The sequence below is a fragment of the Dryobates pubescens genome, chromosome 10, assembly GCF_014839835.1.
Source record: "Dryobates pubescens isolate bDryPub1 chromosome 10, bDryPub1.pri, whole genome shotgun sequence".
Taxonomy (NCBI): domain Eukaryota; kingdom Metazoa; phylum Chordata; class Aves; order Piciformes; family Picidae; genus Dryobates; species Dryobates pubescens.
The window spans coordinates 25,652,093-25,674,086 of NC_071621.1; the positions used below are offsets into that span (position 1 = coordinate 25,652,093).

At 44.4% G+C, this 21,994-nt stretch overlaps 1 protein-coding gene across 1 annotated transcript; it reads right to left on the bottom strand.

The window, feature by feature from the left end:
- Nucleotides 1-2,238: 2,238 nt before the first annotated feature.
- Nucleotides 2,239-6,308, bottom strand: SAP18 (Sin3A associated protein 18). Its single transcript, XM_054164618.1, has 4 exons — nucleotides 6,177-6,308; nucleotides 5,895-6,004; nucleotides 3,379-3,501; nucleotides 2,239-2,729 (listed from the first exon to the last, which is right to left on the bottom strand). The coding sequence occupies exons 1-4, from the start codon at nucleotides 6,246-6,248 to the stop codon at nucleotides 2,573-2,575; spliced, it is 462 nt and encodes a 153-aa protein (XP_054020593.1). The 5' UTR covers nucleotides 6,249-6,308; the 3' UTR covers nucleotides 2,239-2,572.
- Between the last annotated feature and the right edge of the window lie 15,686 nt (nucleotides 6,309-21,994).

Sequence of the window (21,994 nt, forward strand, 5' to 3'; positions counted from 1 at the left end):
CTGATCCCAGCTACACTGATCTCTGAAATGTCTTTTCCCATAAAAATAGGTACATAAAGTTGAACTCTCTTCATTTCTGCATTACCTTTCTGTGTGACATCCAAGTGTTAAAGGGCAAATCTCCTTCTTGAGAGATGTTCACCCCAAAGCAACTGGGGTGAGGTCAGCTGAGGCTTTTACTTCCATGACAGGCATGCTAACTCTACACGTAAGCAGTCAAGTGTTTTCTACTGAAGGCAGTTCTGCACATTCATTTCCTGCTGATTTTGCCAGGTAGTGGTCCTCTTTTTCTGAGGTGTGGGAAGACCTGCCCCAGGCTGGGCAGGCAACAAGCTGCCACCGAGCCACATCTCATCTCCCATTGCAGCAGCACAGCCAAGCCCCTTTCCCAGAGCAGCTGAGTCACAGAGAAGCTCACTTGCTGCTGTTGCCTTATATATTGACTACATGAGAATTATCCTTAAACACAAAGCAAAAACCAGGACACAAAGTGAGGCAATGCCCATCTTCACATGTAACCCTAACGGCAGCTCTGTCCCTGCCTTCAGTGGGAGGCTGTGCAGTTCTATGATTACATGCTAGTTACTGCACAACTCGCCGCACTCACCTGGCTGCATGGATGATCCCCTGTGGCATACCAGCCATTCAGCAGTGGTCTTATAGAACGCTTTAGGTTGGTAAAGGTAATTCAGTCTAACCTCTCTACAGTGAGCAGAGATATCTTCAACAAGGTAAGACTCCTCGGAGCCCTCTCCAACGGGACCTTTCCAGGGAAGGGGCTTCTACCACCTCTCTAGGCCACTTGCTGCAGTGCTTCACTTTTTTGTCCACTCAGGTCTGCAAGATGATGAAAAAAAATCGCACTGCTGATCTGATGGTCATGATCCAGCACACAGGCAGTAAGGGCCCTAAGTCTGAACAAACCTACTCCTAGTGACACAGAAATCACCAAGCTGTTAGGGCTCCTCACAGCTGCAGTATCATGGAGAACATCCCCTTCACCCTGGCTAAACATCCCACCCATCCCACTTATGGCCACACTAGACCAGCTCCATTGCCACTTCCAAGCTCAGGCCTTTGTAAAGAAGCATTTACATTTTCTTGAGCACTCTTGAAATAAGTGTGGGGTGCACTTTCCAGCCTCCTGTCTTGGGGAAAAAAGTGACTCAGATGCATTTAATTCTGCAAACAAAAAACATTCATGAAGGCTAAAACAGGAACTCCCTAAGACAGAAGCCAGAGAAGGGGGACAGACAAAAGGTGAACTACAGGCAGAACTCAGCCCAAGATCCCTCAGGCTGTACCACACCTAGGGACTCCTGAGAGAAAAAAACATAATCAGAGCTCATGAGAGAAGACATGCCTTGTCCTCAGAAGGCAGAACACTTACTTCAGGCTCAGCCTCTGATCTGCTAAGGCCTCTCCGTACACAGGGACACAACATGCAGAAAGCAAGCACCTGGCTCTCTCCAGACCAGCTGGATGCTCATGGTCAGCTGGCAGAGGCTCATAGCCCAAGGACAGCTGGAGCCCGCTCAGACGAGACACGTGCCTGTCTCAACATCTCCCCCTGCAGAGACAGAACTGGCAAGCACTGAGCTAAGGGAAGTCACAAACTCCATCCTGCCCGACAGGATTTGCCGGGAGATGGGGCAGGACTTTTATTCTCCAGGCAACATTACACAGACCAGCCATCCAGGTCCCCCATGGACAACTGAGAACTCTAACTACCCTTTCCTCTTGAGATTCTAGATGCTGGCTGCTTGACATCCATCACACCCTCAATCTTCAATCAGTAACTTAATATGAAACATCCCTGAACCTTGATAACTCACAGCTCCCTAGCTTTGCCCCAAGACCCAAAAACTACAGTAAATTGAGAAACTGGTACTCAGTATAAGCTGCAAGCATTAGTGAAAAGCCATCTCATGGAGGGCTACACAGTGAGATTTGTCAAGCTCAGAATGATCAGAGTAGGGTCCAAATTTGTATGCATTCACTAGATGAACTAACGGAAACAAACAGACTACAGGACTTGCCTTCCTTAAGAGTTCTGGAAGCCAAAAGCCTCTTGACCACCTACCTCCCTACTCAATAACCCCAGATGAAGGCTTTGACCCTTCTTCAATTTCTACTTCTGCTTACAAGCTAACTTCTGAATTTCTCTGCACAAGTCCATTTAAAAAACCACAAACAAAAAAACCACCCGACAAAACCAAACAGCACCACACTATCAAAAGAGTAACAACATCAATCTTTATTCCAAGCAAGACAGAACTACAGATACCTGTAATCCTTCAGGTTGCATTAGATGGAAATCTTGAAACACCAGACACCAACTTACTGCTCAAACTACAGCAATCAGGGACGGGATGATGGCACTGCTAAAGGTTAAGTGTTTCTTCTAAAGGAACTAAAAGTTAAGGTTTTAAAGTTAACATTCGTTTCTGATGCTTCAGCTTTGTCTTCAGGTGTTCCTGCTCAGCAACAAAAAGCAAAAACAAAAATGAGCCTGCTTTAGAACAGCAAGTAGGAATAAACAGAAGGTGTAGTCATACAAAGAAGCAACACTTTAGTATGGTCTCATGCGGCTCGATGGGGGCGGTGCGCGGTTTGGAGGAGTAATTGCTATATCCAGGTAGTCTCCTATCTGGAACTTCTGAGACTGCAACGTCATGGAATCATCTGTGCCCTTCCTGCCTGACATGGTGCTACCAATCTCCTTCACCCTGCAGGTAGGAGAGAAAAAGCAATTTAGTTGTCAGACATCAATCTCTCTGGGAGTTTGAAACAGAAACTGTAATCGGGTCCTGACAATCTTCCCATGCCATCTTCCGCACTGGACAGATATTCAGCTGTGTACACTGGATGCTGGGGTCTCTCTCTCCAGTACCAGATGCACAAAGAAAACCTACACTGAATCCTCTTTCTAATGTGGCAGTGGGGTAGGAGAACCTTCTACCATGCTAAGTTATATATTAGAGAGAAACCCCCCTGCTCCTTCCCATATAGATCCAGAAAAAGAGCCCAGAGATGACAGACCAGGACATATCCACTGGTTGCTGACAGAGGTTAGCAACAAGATCACTGCTAAAATTCACATGTATTCCCAGATGCAAGGCCTATCACACCCTGTATCAGCAGAAACAAAGCCTTATCTTGAGCTGCAGGTCTGTCTCCTGACTGGTCGCCAATACAGCAACCAAAGCTTCCAAGCACACAGGAACACAATTAATGATGGTCACTAAGCAAAAGTCAGAGTTTGTGGCAGTCTGTTATCATGTGGGTTCTGAACTTTAAAATCAGTGTTAATGAAAAATAATTTACTGCTCCAGTGCCTGACACCATCTATTAACCTGGGAAAGAAACAGCATTTACCTATATCCAGGCCTCTTGAGATCTGTAAAAACAATTGCAAAATTGAAGTGCGTGCCCTTCTTCCGTGCTTCTGGGTAAACTTCCTTCACTAAGCTGGTCAGTTCTTTCAGAGTTGCATCCATCCTAGGTTAAACAAACAAACCAAAGTGGTTCATGCTCTGAAACACATCAGCAAGAGAAAAAGCTTCCCCCTTCAGATCCATATATTGCAACAACTCTGCCATACACTTCCTTGTCTTTATACACTTCCTGCTGATACCCAAAGAATGAGTTAGATGTTAGCGATTTCAGCATCATAGCAAGCCACTGATTTCACAACTACACAATTCCAAACAATACATTTTGAACTCATGATCAAGTGACAAGAAGTTGCTCCAGTTATTGATTGTAGCATCTGGGAGATTTCACCATTTACACCGGAGGCAATGTGGTCTAGTGCAAACATAGCCTCTAACTTCCAATTTATTCTGATATTAAGACATATTGCCTCCACCTAAGCTTCAACATCTGCTTTTCCAGTTCTCTCAGAAAAGTCTCCATTTAAACAGTGGGGGCCAGCCTTTTTTTAAATGAGTTCATGCATTTATAGAATGAACAGCATGAGAGATTCCTTGTCTTAGGTTGACATCTATGTTATAAGAGTTTATTGAGTATTAGAGGAAGCGTAAATAAAACCAACAAAAAAGATGAAAACATTAGAATAGAATAGAATAGAATAGAATTAACCAGGTTGGAAGAGACCTTCAAGATCATCGTGTCCAACCTATCATCCGACACCACCTAATCAACTAAACCATACAACCAAGCATCCTGTCAAGCCTCGCCCTGAACACCCCCAGCGTCGGCGACCCCACCACCTCATTAGTAGTGTTTTCCATTTCCATCAAGACTTCCATTTCTGCCCTGGCAGGCAGCACTCCTCCTTCTCCCAGCCTTCACCCAGACCAAGGCTAAAGCTCACTTCTAGAATTTGCAGAACAAAAGGACTCAATCATCACAACTAAAGCAGCTCTGATTATACAGACTGTACAGTCACTCCAAGCTTCAATCAACCAAAGAACAGTGTGTGGACAGACAATGCCCATTCTGACTTCTGCAGATGGCCAACAGTTCTGACACCATCAATAGCTTGGACTGAGTCCATAAATCCCATTAAGAAGTAAATTAGAACTGTGTGCTTTGCTAGCCACAAAACTGGATTTATTCAGCCATACAGCGTAAATGTTATAACCCTAACAAACACCTTGAAAGGAAAATAAGACTTAAAAAGCACCATAACTCACTCTCAAAAGCATTCTCTGAAACACCATAAACAAAACCTGACATGTTTTGCAATGCAGACCAAAGCAGTTCCCTAAAGTAAATGTGAAAACTGTAAAAAGCAGCTCTCTGTTAGAGCACTGCTACCTGACTATGCAAAAATACACTCCGCTTTCAAGAAGCTCTGCCTTACACCAACACACCATTCACTAACGCGTCAAGCCTTCCGCAGCAGGGACATTCTGCCCCTGTACTCAGCACTGCTTAGGCAACACCTTGAGTCCTGGGTCCAGTTCTGGGCCCCTCAGTTTAGGAAAGATGTTGACTTGCTGGAACTTGTCCAGAGAAGGGCAACAAAGCTGGTGAGGGGTTTGGAGCACAAGCCCTGTGAGGAGAGGCTGAGGGAGCTGTGGTTGCTTAGCCTGGAGAAGAGGATGCTCAGAGGAGACCTTATTGCTGTCTACAACTACTTGAAGGGAGGTTGTAGCCAGGTGGGGGTTGGTCTCTTCTCCCAGGCAACCAGCACTAGAACAAGAGGACACAGTCTCAAGCTGCACTAGGGGAGGTTTAGGCTGGATGTTAGGAAGAAGTTCTACACAGAGAGAGTGATTGGCCATTGGAATGGGCTGCCCAGGGAGGTAGTGGAGTCACCATCACTAGAGGGCTTTAGGAAAAGACTGGATGAGGCACTTGGCGCCATGGTTTAGTTGATTAGATAGTGTTGGATGATAGATTGGACTTGATGATCTCAAAGGTCTTTTCCAACCTGGTTAATTCTATTCTATAGGTCTACCGAAAAAATTAGGTGGTTGGAACAAAATTTAATCATTTACTAGCCTCTGCATTGGCCATATTCGTTGTGATAACCAAAGACATGCCACAGCATCAGCCTCTTATTACATGCGTAAGTAATCGGGAAATTCAACCGCACTGAGTTTCAGTCTGCGGCAACCAACTCTTAGCTCAAGCTGCCCTTCCACAGACGCCACGGCTGCAAGCAGAAGCGCTCTCAGGGGCAGCTGCCTTTCCCCGCGGACTTGCCACCACAGCTGAGCGCACAACTGCCCTCATGAGAACCTCCCCTCGTTTCCCGCTTGGAACAAAGCTCATGGAACTCGTTCGTGCAGCCAAGCATGAGCCACAGGAGCCAAAGGCAGGCTAATTTCTTGATACTGCCTGGAGCTGCCGCCCGCAAGGCCCCGCTGGCCGCCGTGCCCGATGGCTGGGTGGAGAGGCCCAGGCCGCCGCACACTCACCAAGTGTAGATCTGCAGCTCGCTGGAGGGCACGTTGCCACGGGAGAACTCGTCCATACGATGGTGCCGCCCATTGTTGGTGGTGAAGACGCGAAGCAGCAGCGGGCACGTCTGCGGGACGGGGCGAGGTTGAGCGCCCACTCGCCACCCCCAACGCCCTCACCCCTCCCCCCCAGCCAAACGCGTTATGGCGTCGTGGTACCCATTCCCGCCCCGCTTCCCGGTACCCGCCATGCCCCGCCCGCGAGCAGCGTAAGAAGCCGCACAGCAACCCCTCCAGCACCTTTTCCCGGTCAATCGGCTTCTCTGGCTCCTTCTTAATCTCCTCCTGCGTGACCCGCGACTCCACCGCCATCTTGCCCCACCGCACAAACAGCCGGACGCCCCAGATCTCGCGAGAGAAGCGAGGGGCCACAGCGGCCGCGCGGGGGCGGTGCTGGGCGTGGAGGCGGCGCATGCGGCGCATGCGCACGGGCGGCGCGGGGGAGATGCGCGGGCAGGGGGAGGGCTTTGGCAGGCGTGGCTGCGGTGGGTTAAGGTTGCTTCAGCCCGCGGCTGAGAGGTGCTTGCAGGGGAGAGGAGATGCGGCCGCGGGCTGTAGCTGTGCGCCCCCCTTGTCCCCTTCGAGGTCTGAGGGGAAAGATGGTCGGCGCTGCTCGGCCGCGGCCCTCAGTCTCCCACCTACGAGAGGGGTGGTGGCTCCCCGGGATCCCGGCAGCTTAGCTCCGCAACGTACTCTCGGATCGCCAGTGAGTGGCAACCTGGCTCCTGTGCGGCCGAGCGGTGAAGGCGCTAGCTGCCGGAGGCTGGTTCCAGGGCCCTGTGCTAGCCGAGGCTCTATCCCAGTGCAGCGTGATTCGTGCAAATTGCTTCAAGATTTCACCTTCATATGAGGATAAAGTTCTTTACAGTGAGGGTGACGGAGCAAATGGAACGGGCTGCCCAGGGAGGTTGTGGAGTCTCCTCTGGAGGCTTTCAAAACGCGACCGGATGCTTTCCTGTGTGGACTACCCTAGGTGATCCTGCTTTGGCAGGGGGATTCGACTCGATGATCTCTGGAGGTCCCTTCCAGCCTCTAATGTTCTACGGTTCTATAATTCTTGACAGGAGTTTATGTGATTATACCCAGAACCTGCAACCCCCTGAGACAGCATCACTGATCTGAGCAGAGTATTGCATTGTCCAGATTCCCAACTTGGCAGGAGTTAAGATGCGCTGCTGTGGGTCTTTTCTTGTTCTGACCATTGCCTGTTTTTGCAATACTTAAAAAAGCTTTTAATAAGCTACTGATACAACTGCCTCTTAAAAAATAATCCCTTCTCTCTGTAGGGAGACATTTAAACAGTTATCTAGTTTAGCTAAATAATAAAACCACTGTAACTTGCAGTTGATTAAAATAAATTAGGAGTAAATCATACACAAAATTTAGCTTCTCTTAGTATGACAGTCAGGAAAGGTCACATGTATACTTTTATTTTGTGGTCTTGTTTTTCCAGTAATAGAATCTAGTTATTAGGTTCAATTTGAGTCTGCAGTTGTATCTTACAAAATAAGTAGTAGAAAGATCTGCATTTCTGATGGGATAACTGTTTTAATGTTGAGAGGGTGGGGGTTTGGGTGGGGTGTTTGTGTGGGTTTTGTTTGGTTGGTTTTGTGGGTTTTTTTAGAAATAACCAGGTTGGAAAAGACCCTTGAGATCATCGACTCCAACCTATCATCCAGCACTATCTAATCAACTAAACCATGGCACCAAGCACCCCATCAAGTCTCTTCCTAAACACCTCCAGTGAGGGTGACTCCACCACCTCCCCAGGCAGCCCATTCCAATGGCCAATCACTCTTTCTGTGAAAAATTTCTTCCTAACATCCAGCTTAAACCTCCCCTGGCACAACTTGAGACTGTGTCCTCTTGTTCTGCTGCTGGTTGCCTGGGAGAAGAGACCAACCCCCACCTGGCTCCAACCTCCCTTCCGGTAGTTGTAGACAGCAATAAGGTCTCTGAGCCTCCTCTTCTGCAGGCTAAGCAACCCCAGCTCTCAGCCTCAGAACTGTAGATGTAAGCTTCCACTGTATTACCTATTAAAAATATACATGGAGAAGGAAAAAAATATATTTACTTACAAGCTTTTTGTGTACATCATAAAGGGGGGAAAAACAAACAAAAAGAAAAAGGTTGTGAGTCTATGTTATACATCAAAGGAAAAAAGCTCTTGCAGTTCACTTCTGATATAACCATCAGCATCTGGCTTAAAATGTTGATTGATGGCACATCTAATACAAGACAAGAGAACCAACAACCTCTTAGAGTTTACCTTCAGCCTTTATTAACTTTATTTTGAGGTAGCCTGGATAGTATTGTCCAGGTTTTAACCTACATTAAGGTACAGCATATCAGCATTTTATTACCAAAGAGAATGACTCAGCCTTGCCACAATTTGCAGGATTTGATTTCCCAGGCAACAATAGTTTATTACACTGCTAAAATTATTCGTATCTGCCCAGATAATACATGCTTTGGGCTCAATATGTGAGCTGCCATTTCCAAAACAAAGGAATTTATGTCTAGAATCAGGTAACATAAAGGAACAGCTTTAACAAATAAAGCTGTTATGAATATAAGTAGTTCCTTCTGCTAGAATTTTTGAGTGCTTTATGTGGAAAAATTACCTAGTAGGCTTAAGCTTTCAGTAAATTGAAGCATGACAGTTTATTATTCATCAACTGTATTAGCAATCACTATTTTCAGTCTAAAATCTTAGATTTGTATGTATTTGGAAGACAAAGATGAAAACTATTTGGAAGTGAAAATGCAGTTATGTGATTTGTAACCTGTACTGTGGGACGCAGGTTTTTCTGGAGACGGTGCTGTCTGGTTAAGCAAGGCATAACAGTAAACTGGATTCCCACCAATTTAGGCTGAGGTCCCAGTGTACCTGAGCTGTCCAACAGCTCACACTTGCCAAAGGAGTGAGATTTAGCTCCTTGTTGCCTGTCCTGACAGTTGTGTAAAGGTTTTTTCCCTTCTGCTTCCAATAATAAATACCCTAATTTAAGATAAAACTACCCAGTGTGGGGCTGGTTTCCTGTCAGTTTGTTGCATTTGACACTTTCTAAACTGATTCCATGTTTGTTAGATCCGGTGCAAGAGGAATCATCACAGAATTGTCAGGGTTGGAAGGGACCTCAAGGATCATCTAGTTCCAACCCCCACCACCATGGGCAGGGACACTTTCCACTAGATCGGGTTGCCCAGGTCCACATCCAGCCTGGCCTTAAAAACTTCCAGTGGTGGAAGAGTGTGCCCAGGAGTAGCTGTGAGATGGAAGGAGACAGTGGGAATGGAATATGGTCTCTCCCCACAGTAGTAGTGAGATGGTTGATTGGTTCACCCTTTTTTCACATTTTGTTAGGTTTTGTGGGGGTGACAGGTCCCTTGTCAAGGACACAGTGTTCTGTGCAAGTTCTATATGCATGTGCTATAGAAAAAATGAAAGCTCCTCACTGAGGTAGCAAGGCAGAATAAAACTGTATATACAAGCAAATCTCTAGCCTTTGTTGTTGTAAAGGAGATATCCAAAATATGAATCAAGCATTTTCAGATAGGAATGCCTATAGAGAACTGAGACAAATGGTTTCAGAAGTGTGAACTGCCTTTTTAAGGCTTGTTAACACACATTCCTATTTAAGTGGTTATTAAAATAGTGAACTTTTAATTGCTTATTGGAGCATTCAGGAAAGGTATGAATGAGATGGTGTGTTGGTATCTTTAGGATGTGGGACTGGACAAAGCTGCCACAGCCATATAAAGAAGAGTATCATGGGTCAAGTAGCCTGTTGGGCTATGAAATATTTACCATAAGTAGTCTGTGATTGAAAGGGAAGAATGAAAGGAGCAGTTGATACTGGGTGACTTCAAACTTTCTAGGCAGAACAGCAGTAAATAAATATCTCCTTGGGAATATACAGAACAGAATGGCACAACTAGACCTGGGCTATCAACCATTGAGGTAAACCTCCCAAAAATTAGGACAATCATAACAGATGACCAGAACAAGGAACTCTGCACATTTGAGACCCATAAGTATGCTGAATCTCAGGTCAAAGATGCTGAGCATGTTGAGCACCCTCTGCAGCATGCTGTTTTCAGGTTCCCAGGGCTTCTGGCCATTGGCTGTGTTTGATAGAGTTCTTCCCAACCAGGGCTACACACCACTCCTTAATTTTTCATGGTTGTACGTATCCAATAAGGCTTGTTTGATGGAGGACTTGGTCTTCATCCTCATAGTGGAAGGTCCAGATGCTCTGTTCTGGCAACAGCACAAAAATTCTTTCAGACATCTTTACAATCACCTTAGTGAACAAAGTCTTAGATCTCATGGAGCTTCTACTGCAAACTGGTTTTAGCTGGTGGTAGAAGAACACCATTGCATTTTCTTTACAAATGTGATTACTGGTATCTCCTACATTTTATGGCATGGTGACGTTACAGATACATTTTATGTTCGGAATCCTCTGTGTGCAGTAGATTTCATTACACTGTTTTAATTTCCTGTGTTTTGTACCAAAGTTTGTGTGGATTTCAAGAAGCTCACAGTGCTGCTAGAGAAGTACTCTGATTTCATTTAAACTTCAGTTCTTGTTCACTGACCTATTTTTAACTGAGGTTATGTGGGCCCATGAAACTCACCATAACTGTTGGGCTTCTGTGCTCCTGTTCAACTTGCATGTGAGCCAGCAGGTGAATGAGTCGGTGAGGCAAAGACTGGCAGGAGTGGGATGTTCGTTTGCCTTGCTGACAAATGCTGTCGCTGCATGTGTCAACCACATGGGAGACTTTGAGACAGTGCCTTAATTCAGGAGCACCAAGACTTGGCTGCCTTGGGAGGAATCTATACCTGTGTATAGATTATATACATGTTTTCTTCTTCTTTCTTTTGTAAAGTCATAGGGACCACAAGTTAATTAAAAACTCTTTGAGGATTATTTATTATTATGCAGTATTGTAAAATTGTCACCATGATAGGAGCACCAATCAGCGTGAACAGCCTTGCAGACTGTCCCCTCCAGGACTCAGACATGGTGTGCGAGGCAGAGCCACTCCTGTGCCTGGTAAACAAGCTACCTTACACTTGCCAGCGTTAAGACCTCGTGTAAAGTTGTTTGTTGATGCTGCCAAATGGTTATATTTCTGCCATTTGGATAGAAATATCCTGCATCAGATGTTTCCTGAAAAACCATGCTCAGGATGCTTTTTTTTTTGTCTTTTGCTTTTTTTTTCAGTTTCAGAAAAAAATATTTCCAAGAATAATATGTCAGGCAGACATTCCTGCTGGGTTTTGTTAATCTTAAATGTGTACAGTGGTTTGCATGAAAAGCTCCAGCATCCACACACCGTTGAGCGAGAAACACAGTGTGACAGAGATGCTTACTCCTGTGTCAGAAATGTTCTCATAAAGCAAATTTGTTTGGTTGGTTTCTTTATTGTGATTTATCTGGAGTCACCAGAGCCAAACTAACATTGAGCAGCTAAATTGAACCTGATACATCCGGGCAGGCAGGGGATTCATAAAGGATGCTCACAGTGCTCCAAGTGCTTGGTGACAGACCTGGCTACAGGAACTGGGAACTGTGGGGCTCTGTTTTTCTTTTTTCTTTTTTCTTTTCTTTTCTTTTCTTTTCTTTTCTTTTCTTTTTTCTTTTCTTTTCTTTTCTTTTCTTTTCTTTTCTTTTCTTTTCTTTTCTTTTCTTTTCTTTTCTTTTCTTTTCTTTTCCTTTCTTTTCTTTTCTTTTCTTTTCCTTTCCTTTCTTTTCTTTTCTTTTCCTTTCTTTTCTTTTCTTTTCTTTTCTTTTCTTTTCTTTTCTTTTCTTTTCTTTTCTTTTCTTTTCTTTTCTTTTCTTTTCTTTTCTTTTCTTTTCTTTTCTTTTCTTTTTTCTTTTCTTTCCTTCTCTTCTCTTTTCTTCTTTCTCTTTTCTTTTCTTCTCTTTTCTTCTTTCTCTTTTCTTCTCCTTCTCTTCTCTTCTGTTTTTTGTCTTTTCTTTTATTCTTTTTCTTTTCTTTAGGATGCTGCTACCTACAGTGGGCACCAATAAGGAATGCAAAGTGTAACTCTGTCTCCATTTCCTGAATGGTGTGAGGAGAGAGCTGGAGAGCAGCTCCACAGTGCTTCAGGCTGAGCCAGCATAAAAGTGTTTGCAATCTAAATCTGCAAGACAGTGCATTACACAGAGAGGTTCAGCAGCAAAAACTGTAATGACTCCTTGACTTTCACCTGGAAGAGACCGGAACCAACTGGAACTTGTAATTGTAAACAGAGGAAGACAGCATTTGGTTTCAAGTAAAGAAAAAGTAAATCCCAGTCTGTCACACAGAGTTATTTTCTTCTCTGTACAAATACACATGAAGGTGTGATGGTGAGATGTACCAAATACTCTCTTGATTTTTCCTGGTGGGGTAGTAGACTCAGTTACAAACTATAAAATCAAGGAAGAAATGTTGCCAGAATCTAAACCTGGATTTCATTAAAACGTGTTGTCATCTCTCTATAAAATACATCTGCTACAATGTTCCAGAAATTTTAGACACACAATAGAGTAATAAAATGCTTTTATAAATTGGGTAATACTTTGCCATAGATTCTTGATTTCCCCCCTACCGTTCGTATGGGATTACCTCAGTACAGAAATGTTTGTGCACTGTAGGGAAGGAATAAATATGTTGTCACTGCAGTAAGTGGAAATTTTAAAAACCATGTACAAGATATGTTTTTTGGAAAGGACAACCAACATCAGAAGTTTGTCAGCCTCTAATTCACTGCAAATAGGTTGGCAGCACTGGTTCCTGCCTATCCTCACTTGTATATTTGTTTCCCTTCACTGGGACAGCTTCACTACTGGAAGGTAGGAAGACACTTCAGAGGGACCTGGACAGGCTGGGTTGATGGGCTGAGGCCAATGGTGTGAGGTTTAACAAGGCCAAGTGTAGGATCCTACCCTTTGGCTACAACAACCCCATAGAGTGCTACAGACTGGGGGGTGAGTGGCTGGAGAGCAGCCTGTCAGAGAGGGACATGGGAGAACTGGTTGACAGCAGCCAAACATGAGCCAGCAGTGTGCCCATGTGGCATGGAAGGCTAATGGCATCTTGGCCTGTATCAGAAATAGTGTGGCCAGCAGGACTAGGGATGGAATTCTGCCCCTGTACTTGGCACTGATGAAGCCTCACCTCCAGTACTGTGTGCAGGTCTGGGCCCCTCACTTCAAGCAAGATCTTAAGGTGCTGGAGTGTGTCCAGAGGAGAGCGACAAGACTGGTGAAGGAACTGGAGAGGCTGAGGGAGCTGGGGCTGTTTAGCCTGGAGGAGTCTCAGGTGGCACCTTATGACACTCTACAACTACCTGAAGGGAAGTTGTAGTAAGGTGGGGGTCAGGCTCTTCTCCCAGGCAACTTGTGACAAAATGAGAGGGCATGGTATGAAGTTGTGTCAGGGGAGGTTTAGACTGGATATTAGGAAGCACTTCCTCACAGAAAGGGTAGTTAGACATTGGAATGGACTGCCCAGGGAGGTGGTGGAGTCATTGTCAAGGTGTTTAAGGAAAGATTGGATGTGGCATGGTTGAGTCGATGTGGTGGTGGTGGGTTCATAGGCTGGACTTGATGATCTCTTCCAATCAATAATTCTGTGATTCTGTGAAACCCAGTGCAAAGGTTTCATTGCTGGTGCATTTCCAGGTTGGGGCTGTTGCTGCCACCCACTGAGCTAACCAGTTTGCCCTGAGAGCACGGAGGCTGCTCTGAGGGCAGCAGCACCATGCCCCAAACAACCTGCATGGCAAAGCCAGCGTGTCCTCTCACAATATCATCACCTGTGAGAGATGTCCTTACTATCTGGCACATTTCCTGTGCAGAGAATCCCTTCCCTGGTTTCTTCCTGGGTAAATATGACCCATCCTTGAACACAACATTGAAGTCTGAGAAGGAGGTGAGTGTCTCTGTCAGATAGACATAGTTCTGCTCATGCTTTGGTGGGAACATTTCCACAAATAAGTGTTAACGTATTAGGTGGATAATTATTCCAGTATCTTCCCCCAAATATCTGTTCTTTTCTTTTCCCATAGAATGTAAGATTTTCATCCTAAAGCAGAAAATTCCAAGAGATCTGACATAAGTAAATTGATTTTATATGCAGATCTCTGGTTGTGCTTCTCTTCAGCCTGCCATACCTCTCTAGAAGTTTCCAGTTGCTACTGAAAATCCTAGGTGGGTAAAGCTGCATCCCATACACCCAGAACAGGTATTTCCTTCTCTGTTTTCTGCCCCAGGATGACAGATCTTACTACAAAGAATCTATCTCCCCATGTCTGTCTCATTTCATGCTGATTCTTTAATGACAGCAGAGCTGTTGATATATAAATCCTGTCTGGTACTGCACAGTAAAGAGGCTTATTTATTTTGCTTTGTTCTGAGGCCCATGGAGCCCCACGGAATGTTTACAAGAAAATCACAGAAATCACAGAAACATTCAGCTTGGAAAAGACCCTCAGGATCACCAAGTCCAACCAATAAGCCTACCCTACACAGTTCACCCCTAAACCATATCCCCAAGCACCACATCCAAATGACCTTTGAACACATCCAGGGTTGGCGACTCAACCACCTCCCTGGGCAGCACATTCCAAAGCCTGACCACTCTTTCTGTGAAATTTGTTTTCCTAATGTCCAGTCTAAACCTACCCAGTGGTAGTTTGAGGCCATTCCTTCTTGTTCTATCAATAATTACCTGTGAGAAGAGACCAGCACCAGCCTTTCCACAATGTCCTTTCAGGTAGTTGTAGACAGCAATGAGGTCTCCCCTCAGCCTCCTCTTTTCCAAACTAAACAGCTCTAGATCCTTGAGTCGCTCTTTATAAGATTTATTCTCCAGCCCCTTCGCCAACTTTGTTGCCCTTCTCTGCACTCGCTCCAGCACCTCCACATCTCTCCTGTATTGAGATGCCCAAAACTGAACACAATACTCAAGGTGTGGCCTCACCAGAGCTGAGTACAATGGGACAATCCCCTCCCTGCTGCTGATGGACACAGCATTCCTGATGCCATTGGCTTTTTTGGCCACCTGGGCACACTGCTTGCTCATATACAGTTGCTTGTCAATCAGGTCCCTTTCTGTCAGACAGCTTTCCAGCCTCACTTCTCCAAGCCTGTAGTGTTGCTTGGGGTTGTTGTGACCCAAGTGCAGGACCTGGCACTTGGCCTTGTGGAACCTCATCCCATTAACATTGGCCCATTGATCCAATCTATGCAAGTCCCTCTGTAGAGCCTCCCTCCCCTCGTGCAGATCCCTCCCTCCCCACCTAACTTGGTGTCATCTGCAAACTTACTGATGACACTCTATGTCTTCATCAAGGTCATCAATAAAGATGTTAAACAGAAGCAGTCCCAACACTGAGCCCTGAGGAACACCACTTGTGGCCAGCCACCAGCTGGATTTAACTCCATTGACCACCACTCTTTGGGCCTGTTTGCCTAGCCAGTGCTTTATGCAGCACAGTGTGTGCTCATCCAAACCACAAGCAGTCAGTTTGTCCACAAGAATTCTGTGGGAAACACTGTCAAAGGCTTTTCAGAAGTCTATGTAGTCAATATCCACAGCCTTGCTCTCATCCAACACTCAGGTCATCCTTCCATAGAAGGAGATCAGGTTGGTCAGGCAGTACTGGCCCTTCATAAACCTATGCTGACTGGGCCTGATTCCCTGGTTGTCCTCAATATGTTGTGTAATGGTGCTTGAGATGACCTGCTCCATGACCTTCCCTGGTACTGAGGTCAGACTGACAGGTCTATAGTTTCCCGAATCCTCCTTTCTTTCTTGTAGATGGGTGTTACATTTGCTACCCTCCAGTCTATTGGGACCTCCCCAGGTAGCCAGCAGTGCATATTCTTCATAACAAAGGCTGATGTCATGTAAGCCATTACATGTCCTGCCTTCAGAAGCATCATCATGAACAGCCAAGCAAAACTTTGTTCCAAATAAATAGTTCCATGTGGCAAGCCTTGTCAAACATAAGCCCAAGCCTCAGCACCCCAAAGCAACTCATCCACATTGCAGAAATAACTTTTGTGGCTCAATGAGCAGGTCAGAAAACACAATTATGTAGCTTCTTGGGGAAGTTGTTCTGTTTTGGTTTGGGGTTTTTTCCTGAGCAGCCACTTACTACCAAAATGTTCTGGCTGCAGTAAATTACCTGCAACATTTAAAAAGAATGCAATATAAAACCAAATTATTTTGTTAATACTATATTCTGTGTATTGCAATATAAATTAACTCTGTGGGTTTTAAAGAAAGGAAATGTCCATCACTGGTAATTTACAGTATGTGAAGTCTGAGTCCAGAATGAATTCTGACAGCTTGGTTACCATAAGCTCCTCAGAGACACAGTGCTTAGTGGAAACACTGACATAATCGTAACGATAGTGGCGGGAATCGTGCCAGTAAAACAGAATGTCCTGTAGGCAGAATGTAAGGCAGAATCCCTTCAGCTCCCCAGACCACAACAGCTTTGAAAGAAAAGTGGATAGAAAATTTGTGCACACCTATTCATTTGACCAAGAAAGAACAATCTCTGATGGCTATTTTCATCAGCTGTGTTATACTCCATTTTGTATGTGGCAAAAGGCTCTAGGGAGATGTAAAGGACATTTCGTTGCAAATCTCTGAAGTCTTGCTGGAGAGCAGCGGAAGCATGTTGGGGATGTAGATGAGCAATGAAAAGGACACGGACAGAGGTGCACACTGCAGCCAGGGTGCAAGTGGGAAGAAGCACTGCTTTCACATTTCTTTCTTTTCCTTTCCAGTTGGCAGTCTTGCCAAACTGGTCATGATGAGCTCTCCACAGAGCTATTGCAATGAAAGAGGTTAGCAAAGACCTCATACTTAAATTGTTTACAATTCTCTTGCTCTTGCCTGGAACAGGTAAGGAAGAGTTCACACAAGTAGCTATGCTAGCACATCAGTGGGTTATAGGTGATGGTGATAAAAGGCATCCTCTTGCAGTGGTTCAGCTGGAGACAGATGGCATCTGTCCATAACCTGCCAAGCAGTATAATGTGACATTTTATGTGACAGTGTGACAGACTTGTGGTATTTCAGACTGCTGTGAGCAGTGCTCTTTTCTTGTGTGTTCAGAAAATCTGTAAGAAAGTACAGCCTTCCAAAAAATAAGTGCCACACAGAACTGCTGGGAGGAAATTATTGCAAATAAAGAAAAGGGAAGCAAAGAAAGACTCTGTTAAAAAACAAACTGATTGGAAAGAAGGAAAACAAACAAAAAAACTAAAACAACAAAAAAGAGGCAAAAACCCAAGAGAACAAAAAACCAAAACAAACAAAAGAATCCCTTAGATTGACATTACTTCACAGTCAGCTTTATTCTTTGTTACCCCTCTTACAAAGCTAAGGATAATTCAGGTTCATGTCTCTAAAACTTCAGGGTATAGAAAAGCAGGAGAAATGATTTTTAGATTAGATTTGTTCAATATGAAGGAAGATAAAAAATGTTCTGGTGTTTTAGCTGGGCTTAAGGAATACTAAGACTTAATAATTGCCAGGTGATACACCAATTTAATGCAGGTTTTTAAAAGACCATTATCACCTATTGTTGCTTTTAAAAAGGAGATCTTATATTATTCAGTCAAATACTAGAGACATCATTATATGAAAGGAGGTGAAATTCTCAAATACAAGAATTGCAACAATTATTTTGTTGGAGGTACAGGTAGATTCCCTGCCTGTTAGAGATTAATGATTAGCTAAGCACAAAGGTTTGAAAATACTGAAGTGAAATATTAAGAACACAGAGCACAATTGTAGCTAAATTCTTACATACAAGTTCTGATATATGGGCTAGATCTTAAAATGCCATTAAAAGTACAGACAGTCCAGCAGCTGGTTAATTGTTTCAGGATTGGGTCTGGCTTCCCCCCCAAAAATAATGAGCTACTGCTCAAATGTGCTTCAACCAGTAATATGAATGAGATTCAGAAAGGATTGTAGCCAAGATCAAAGATGAAATGATACACTGTAGGAGTTATTAATTGGTTTTTGATCAGAAAACAGGAAGACTAGTCAGAAATGAGGGATGAGTGTGCATCCATCCTGGGCTGCAAATTAAGAGGGAAGATTTGTGTGTTCTTCTTTGAACTATGGCCAGCAGATGCAAATGTCTTGCTGTACAAACACATTACACATTTTTTTCATTATTTTATGTTTAGATGGAAGTTAAAATCTTTGGTCAGTCATGGAGGAATTGTCACTCCGTTTGCACTCAGGATTGCCTGAATTTGGATGGATGCTTTTTAAACATCCTACATTCTTTGAACATTTTTTCCTAAGCTGAGAATTTTCTGAGGTGTCAGTGATGAAAGTCCACCCAGAATGCACCTGCTCCTGGAGGCTCTTAAGTTTATCTTTCTCCTGTTCTCTGCAGGCTGTGAGTTGTACAGCTCCTATGGCTCTGCATATGCTGGATGCTGACAGCTGAACTGCAGGAGATTTTACAGTCTCCTCAGGCTGACTGAATGAGTCCAGGCTTCTTTGCTAGAACAGCAATCACATGCTCCCAGCTATCAGGATCAGGATTGCGAGTGCATTTACTGGTGACTAGCTGGCAGAGATAGCAGATGATAAAGGTACTTGAAAGCACCTGGTCTTTGAAAGGTTTGAAAAATCTCAGGTGCAAGTGTTATTGGTTCTACCTGCGTATCAATGATGAAGCACAAGCAAGGCTGTGGGGACACTGTTGAAACATGTGACACTTTCCTTTGTGTGTGCTATTTCCTAGTCCAGCCAGAAGCAAAGCCAAGACTATGACAAACAGCAATGCAGTCTTTTACTAGCATCATAGTTTTTGAAAGGAGACTCCTTGAAGATGAATCCTGCTTTCCTCACTATAGCAATACATCTTTAATCCTAAATTATCTTTTTTTGCTGTAGAAGTATAAACAAGGTCTCTGACTCCTTGGAGAGGCGTGTGCAGAATGCCAGGCTCTCGGCTTGATGAACATGAAAACCCTTTGCTTGATGGAGCACGGCAGCAGGAGAGGAGTGAGATGGGCATGTCACAGGCAGGGTGTCTGTGTGCAGGGAATGAAGCCGTGACAGGCCCCCTAGGGCAGGTGGCTAAGTGGCACCAAGGCACATGCCCATCCTGCCACACCAACACCACCATAGGGGACAACCTAGGACATTAAACTCTGGCCACTGAATAGAGCATTCAGCTCCTGCAGTGTTTCCATTCAAGCAAATAACATGTGTTTCCCCAAAAATTATTTTACATTTCCCCAAAGGGTTCTTAAAATATCTGCAACACAAAGCGCAAAGGAAAAACTGCTGGAATTTGGTCCTGCTGAAGGTAAGGTAACAATATGAAGGATATGAGGCAAGATGCCATTTCATTGTGCTTCATCAGTGCTTGTAATTTACATCTCATCACTTTCAAGGCCTTTGCTGCTAATTTTTGTTGTTGTTGTTATTCTAAGAATAGAGCTTAAAGGTATTTTAAGAATTCTAGTTGTCGTGCAATTAATAGCATAACAGTTTGTTCTGTGTAGATAGATTTGCTTGTTTTGAGCAGTAAACAGTATTTTGCATGTAAAAAGGGGGGGAATGGGGAATGTTTTATTGCCAGCACTTTTCCTTACAGAGGGATGAATCACATTCTTGGCAAACAAGCTCAAATTCACAAGAATGCTCAGTTTGATCAACTTCCTTCAAAACATTAAGCTCAAAGTAAAGAGAAAAAAAGAGAGAAAGAAGCTTGGATGGGCTTGGATGTGGAAGACATTACAAGATGGACATCCAAGCAGGAAGATAATAAATCTAGTGTACAAATTGTTTTGCCCAAAGCAAGTCACTGATTTGCTGTTACAGGGGAGTCTAGTCTAAATTAAGGGAACACTGGAAGGAGAAAAATAACAGCGAAAAGAGCCAGAGAAAAGAAAGTAAGCCCTGCCGATCTGGCAGACATGGCAGATGTTGTCAAATATGGGTTTATTTGCTAACAAAACAATGTGAATTTTCAAGAAGAATTACCAGCCTTCCCTTCAGAATGGAAGACTGTGGTAGGATACAAAATATGAGTGTACTGTTAATTTAGGTGTGAGGAAACTGCCTGCGTTCAGGCTGTGGTTTCACATGACAAAATTATGGAGAGCCACCTTTGACAGCAGTGCAGAGTAAACCAAGTCATTCCCTGGTTGGTCTTCACCTTTCCAGTAGACCCCACTGAGAAAGATATGACAATGAAAATTATCCCTTTTGGTTTTATTCTCATGGATTATTTTCAGATACCCCCCTTGGTGGTTCACCAAACAGCCATCCATGGAACTGCGCAACAAACCCAAGCAGCAGTGGAGAGGATGACAAGGGGAAAGAGACATGGCAGTGGGGGGATAATAAAGCTGGACAGGCATCCCTGGTGTTAGTGTGCCACCTCGGCCACAGTCTTTGACACAGCATTAGTCTAAGCCACTCACTTCTGCTCAGAGACAGTCAAATGGCATCTTCAGTGACAGCAGCACACCACTTGTTGGCTGAAGTAAAAACAATCCAAGCAAAAACCAAAATATCACTTAGTGTGCAATTCCCCTTTTCCTAGGTCAAGTTCTAGGCCACCCTATGGTCATAGAAACGTGACTGTGAAGAGTGGTGGAAGACAATAAAAGAAGTACTGCTTCTCAAAATTACATCACTTGGTACCATTTGGCTTTCCCCTTTACCCCAGTGCTCTGCCACCCTTCACTTGCGGTGCAGCACTAGGGTTGCAGCAGGCAATAGGGCACAGCACCTCAGAGTGCTTAAGAGAAGCACAAGTGTGTCAACGTCCTGCAGCCACCATAGGGCTGCTGTGCTTCTGTCCAGAATGTCCCTGCAAAATACATGCTCACTTAGTGGGGTGGGGAGGGAAATAATTGTAGAAGAATGAGATGGTTGAGGCCCAGGAGTGCTGGGCCTGGCCGCAAAGGATGAGTGCAGCTTGAAGCAGGACCCAAGATACTGCAGCAGTGTTGGTGCCTAATGTCCTGGGCATGGCACAACTGTTGCTGCATGTCTTCAGGATCATAGTTTCAGTGTGTTGCTGCCTTCTGTCATGCTCTGCAGTGCTCATGTGATAAATGCAATTCTTCCTCTCTCTGTAATCAGGTATGTTTCTTTTATGTAGTCAGTCTCACACTTTTGGGACACCATGAATTTACTGTGTATTCACCAAGTATCTGCATTTCATCCATAGAATAAGATCAGTGCTTCCTGGTCTGGTTTCCTGCACACGGATTGCACAATAGGTCAGTACAGGTCCTGGGGATGTGTCCAGGTTTTCTACATGTGTAGCTTTCCTAACCAAGCTACGATACAGACAATGCTCAGAAATCCATGCTGGTAATTTTTGCGGGCACAAAAAGAAAACACCCAGCAAATATGGAAGGCTCAAGTAAGAGCCTCCAATACAACATGAAACACTGGACCAATCTCCAAAGGAGAAATGTGTGGAATGTTTGCACTGGAGTTTTTAAGACTAGACAAAAATCTGCTGTAGTGAAGAAGGACAGCCTAAATGAGATCTTTCCCAGCCTTACATTCCTGTGATTCCCTCTAAGGAAGGACTGGTTTGACTCTCCTCAGTATGAGGAATAGCAAGCACAGTGCGTTTTCTGCTCTGCTTTGCTCTCTCTAGCCTCTTCCTGGTAGTACCATGAAACCCAGCAGGGCTGGACATTGAGAAAAGGGAGATTTGCATGCAGTGAGTCTGTGTATTCATGCATGAGAGAAATTGTGGTGGCAATGGTGTTCTCTCGTAGTAAAGCAGAGCAAGGAGGAAATGTGATGAAGGCTTTTTCCAGGATTAAAATAAGCAGAACAAGAGCCAGTTGTTGTTTTGGGAAAAAGGAAAGCAGTGGCTGTCAAAACGTTTCACCGACTTGGCGAAAATGCCAAGCTGGCCTTGCCTGCAGCATACATGGACTTCAAAGGGCTTATCTTGAATAAGGATTAGAGGGAGCCAGATCACTGCTTCCTACACGTACTCAGCTGAGGTTAAATGATATGCAAGGCTG

Bases quoted from the DNA above. Each gene is read 5' to 3' on its own strand.
- SAP18 (XM_054164618.1), bottom strand. From the start codon at position 6,248: ATGGCGGTGGAGTCGCGGGTCACGCAGGAGGAGATTAAGAAGGAGCCA. The intron at 6,005-6,176 runs GTGCTGGAGGGG...CCCGTCCCGCAG, and splicing joins AGCCGATTGACCGGGAAAAG to ACGTGCCCGCTGCTGCTTCG. The intron at 2,730-3,378 runs GTAAATGCTGTT...TCCTACCTGCAG, and splicing joins CTCAAGAGGCCTGGATATAG to GGTGAAGGAGATTGGTAGCA.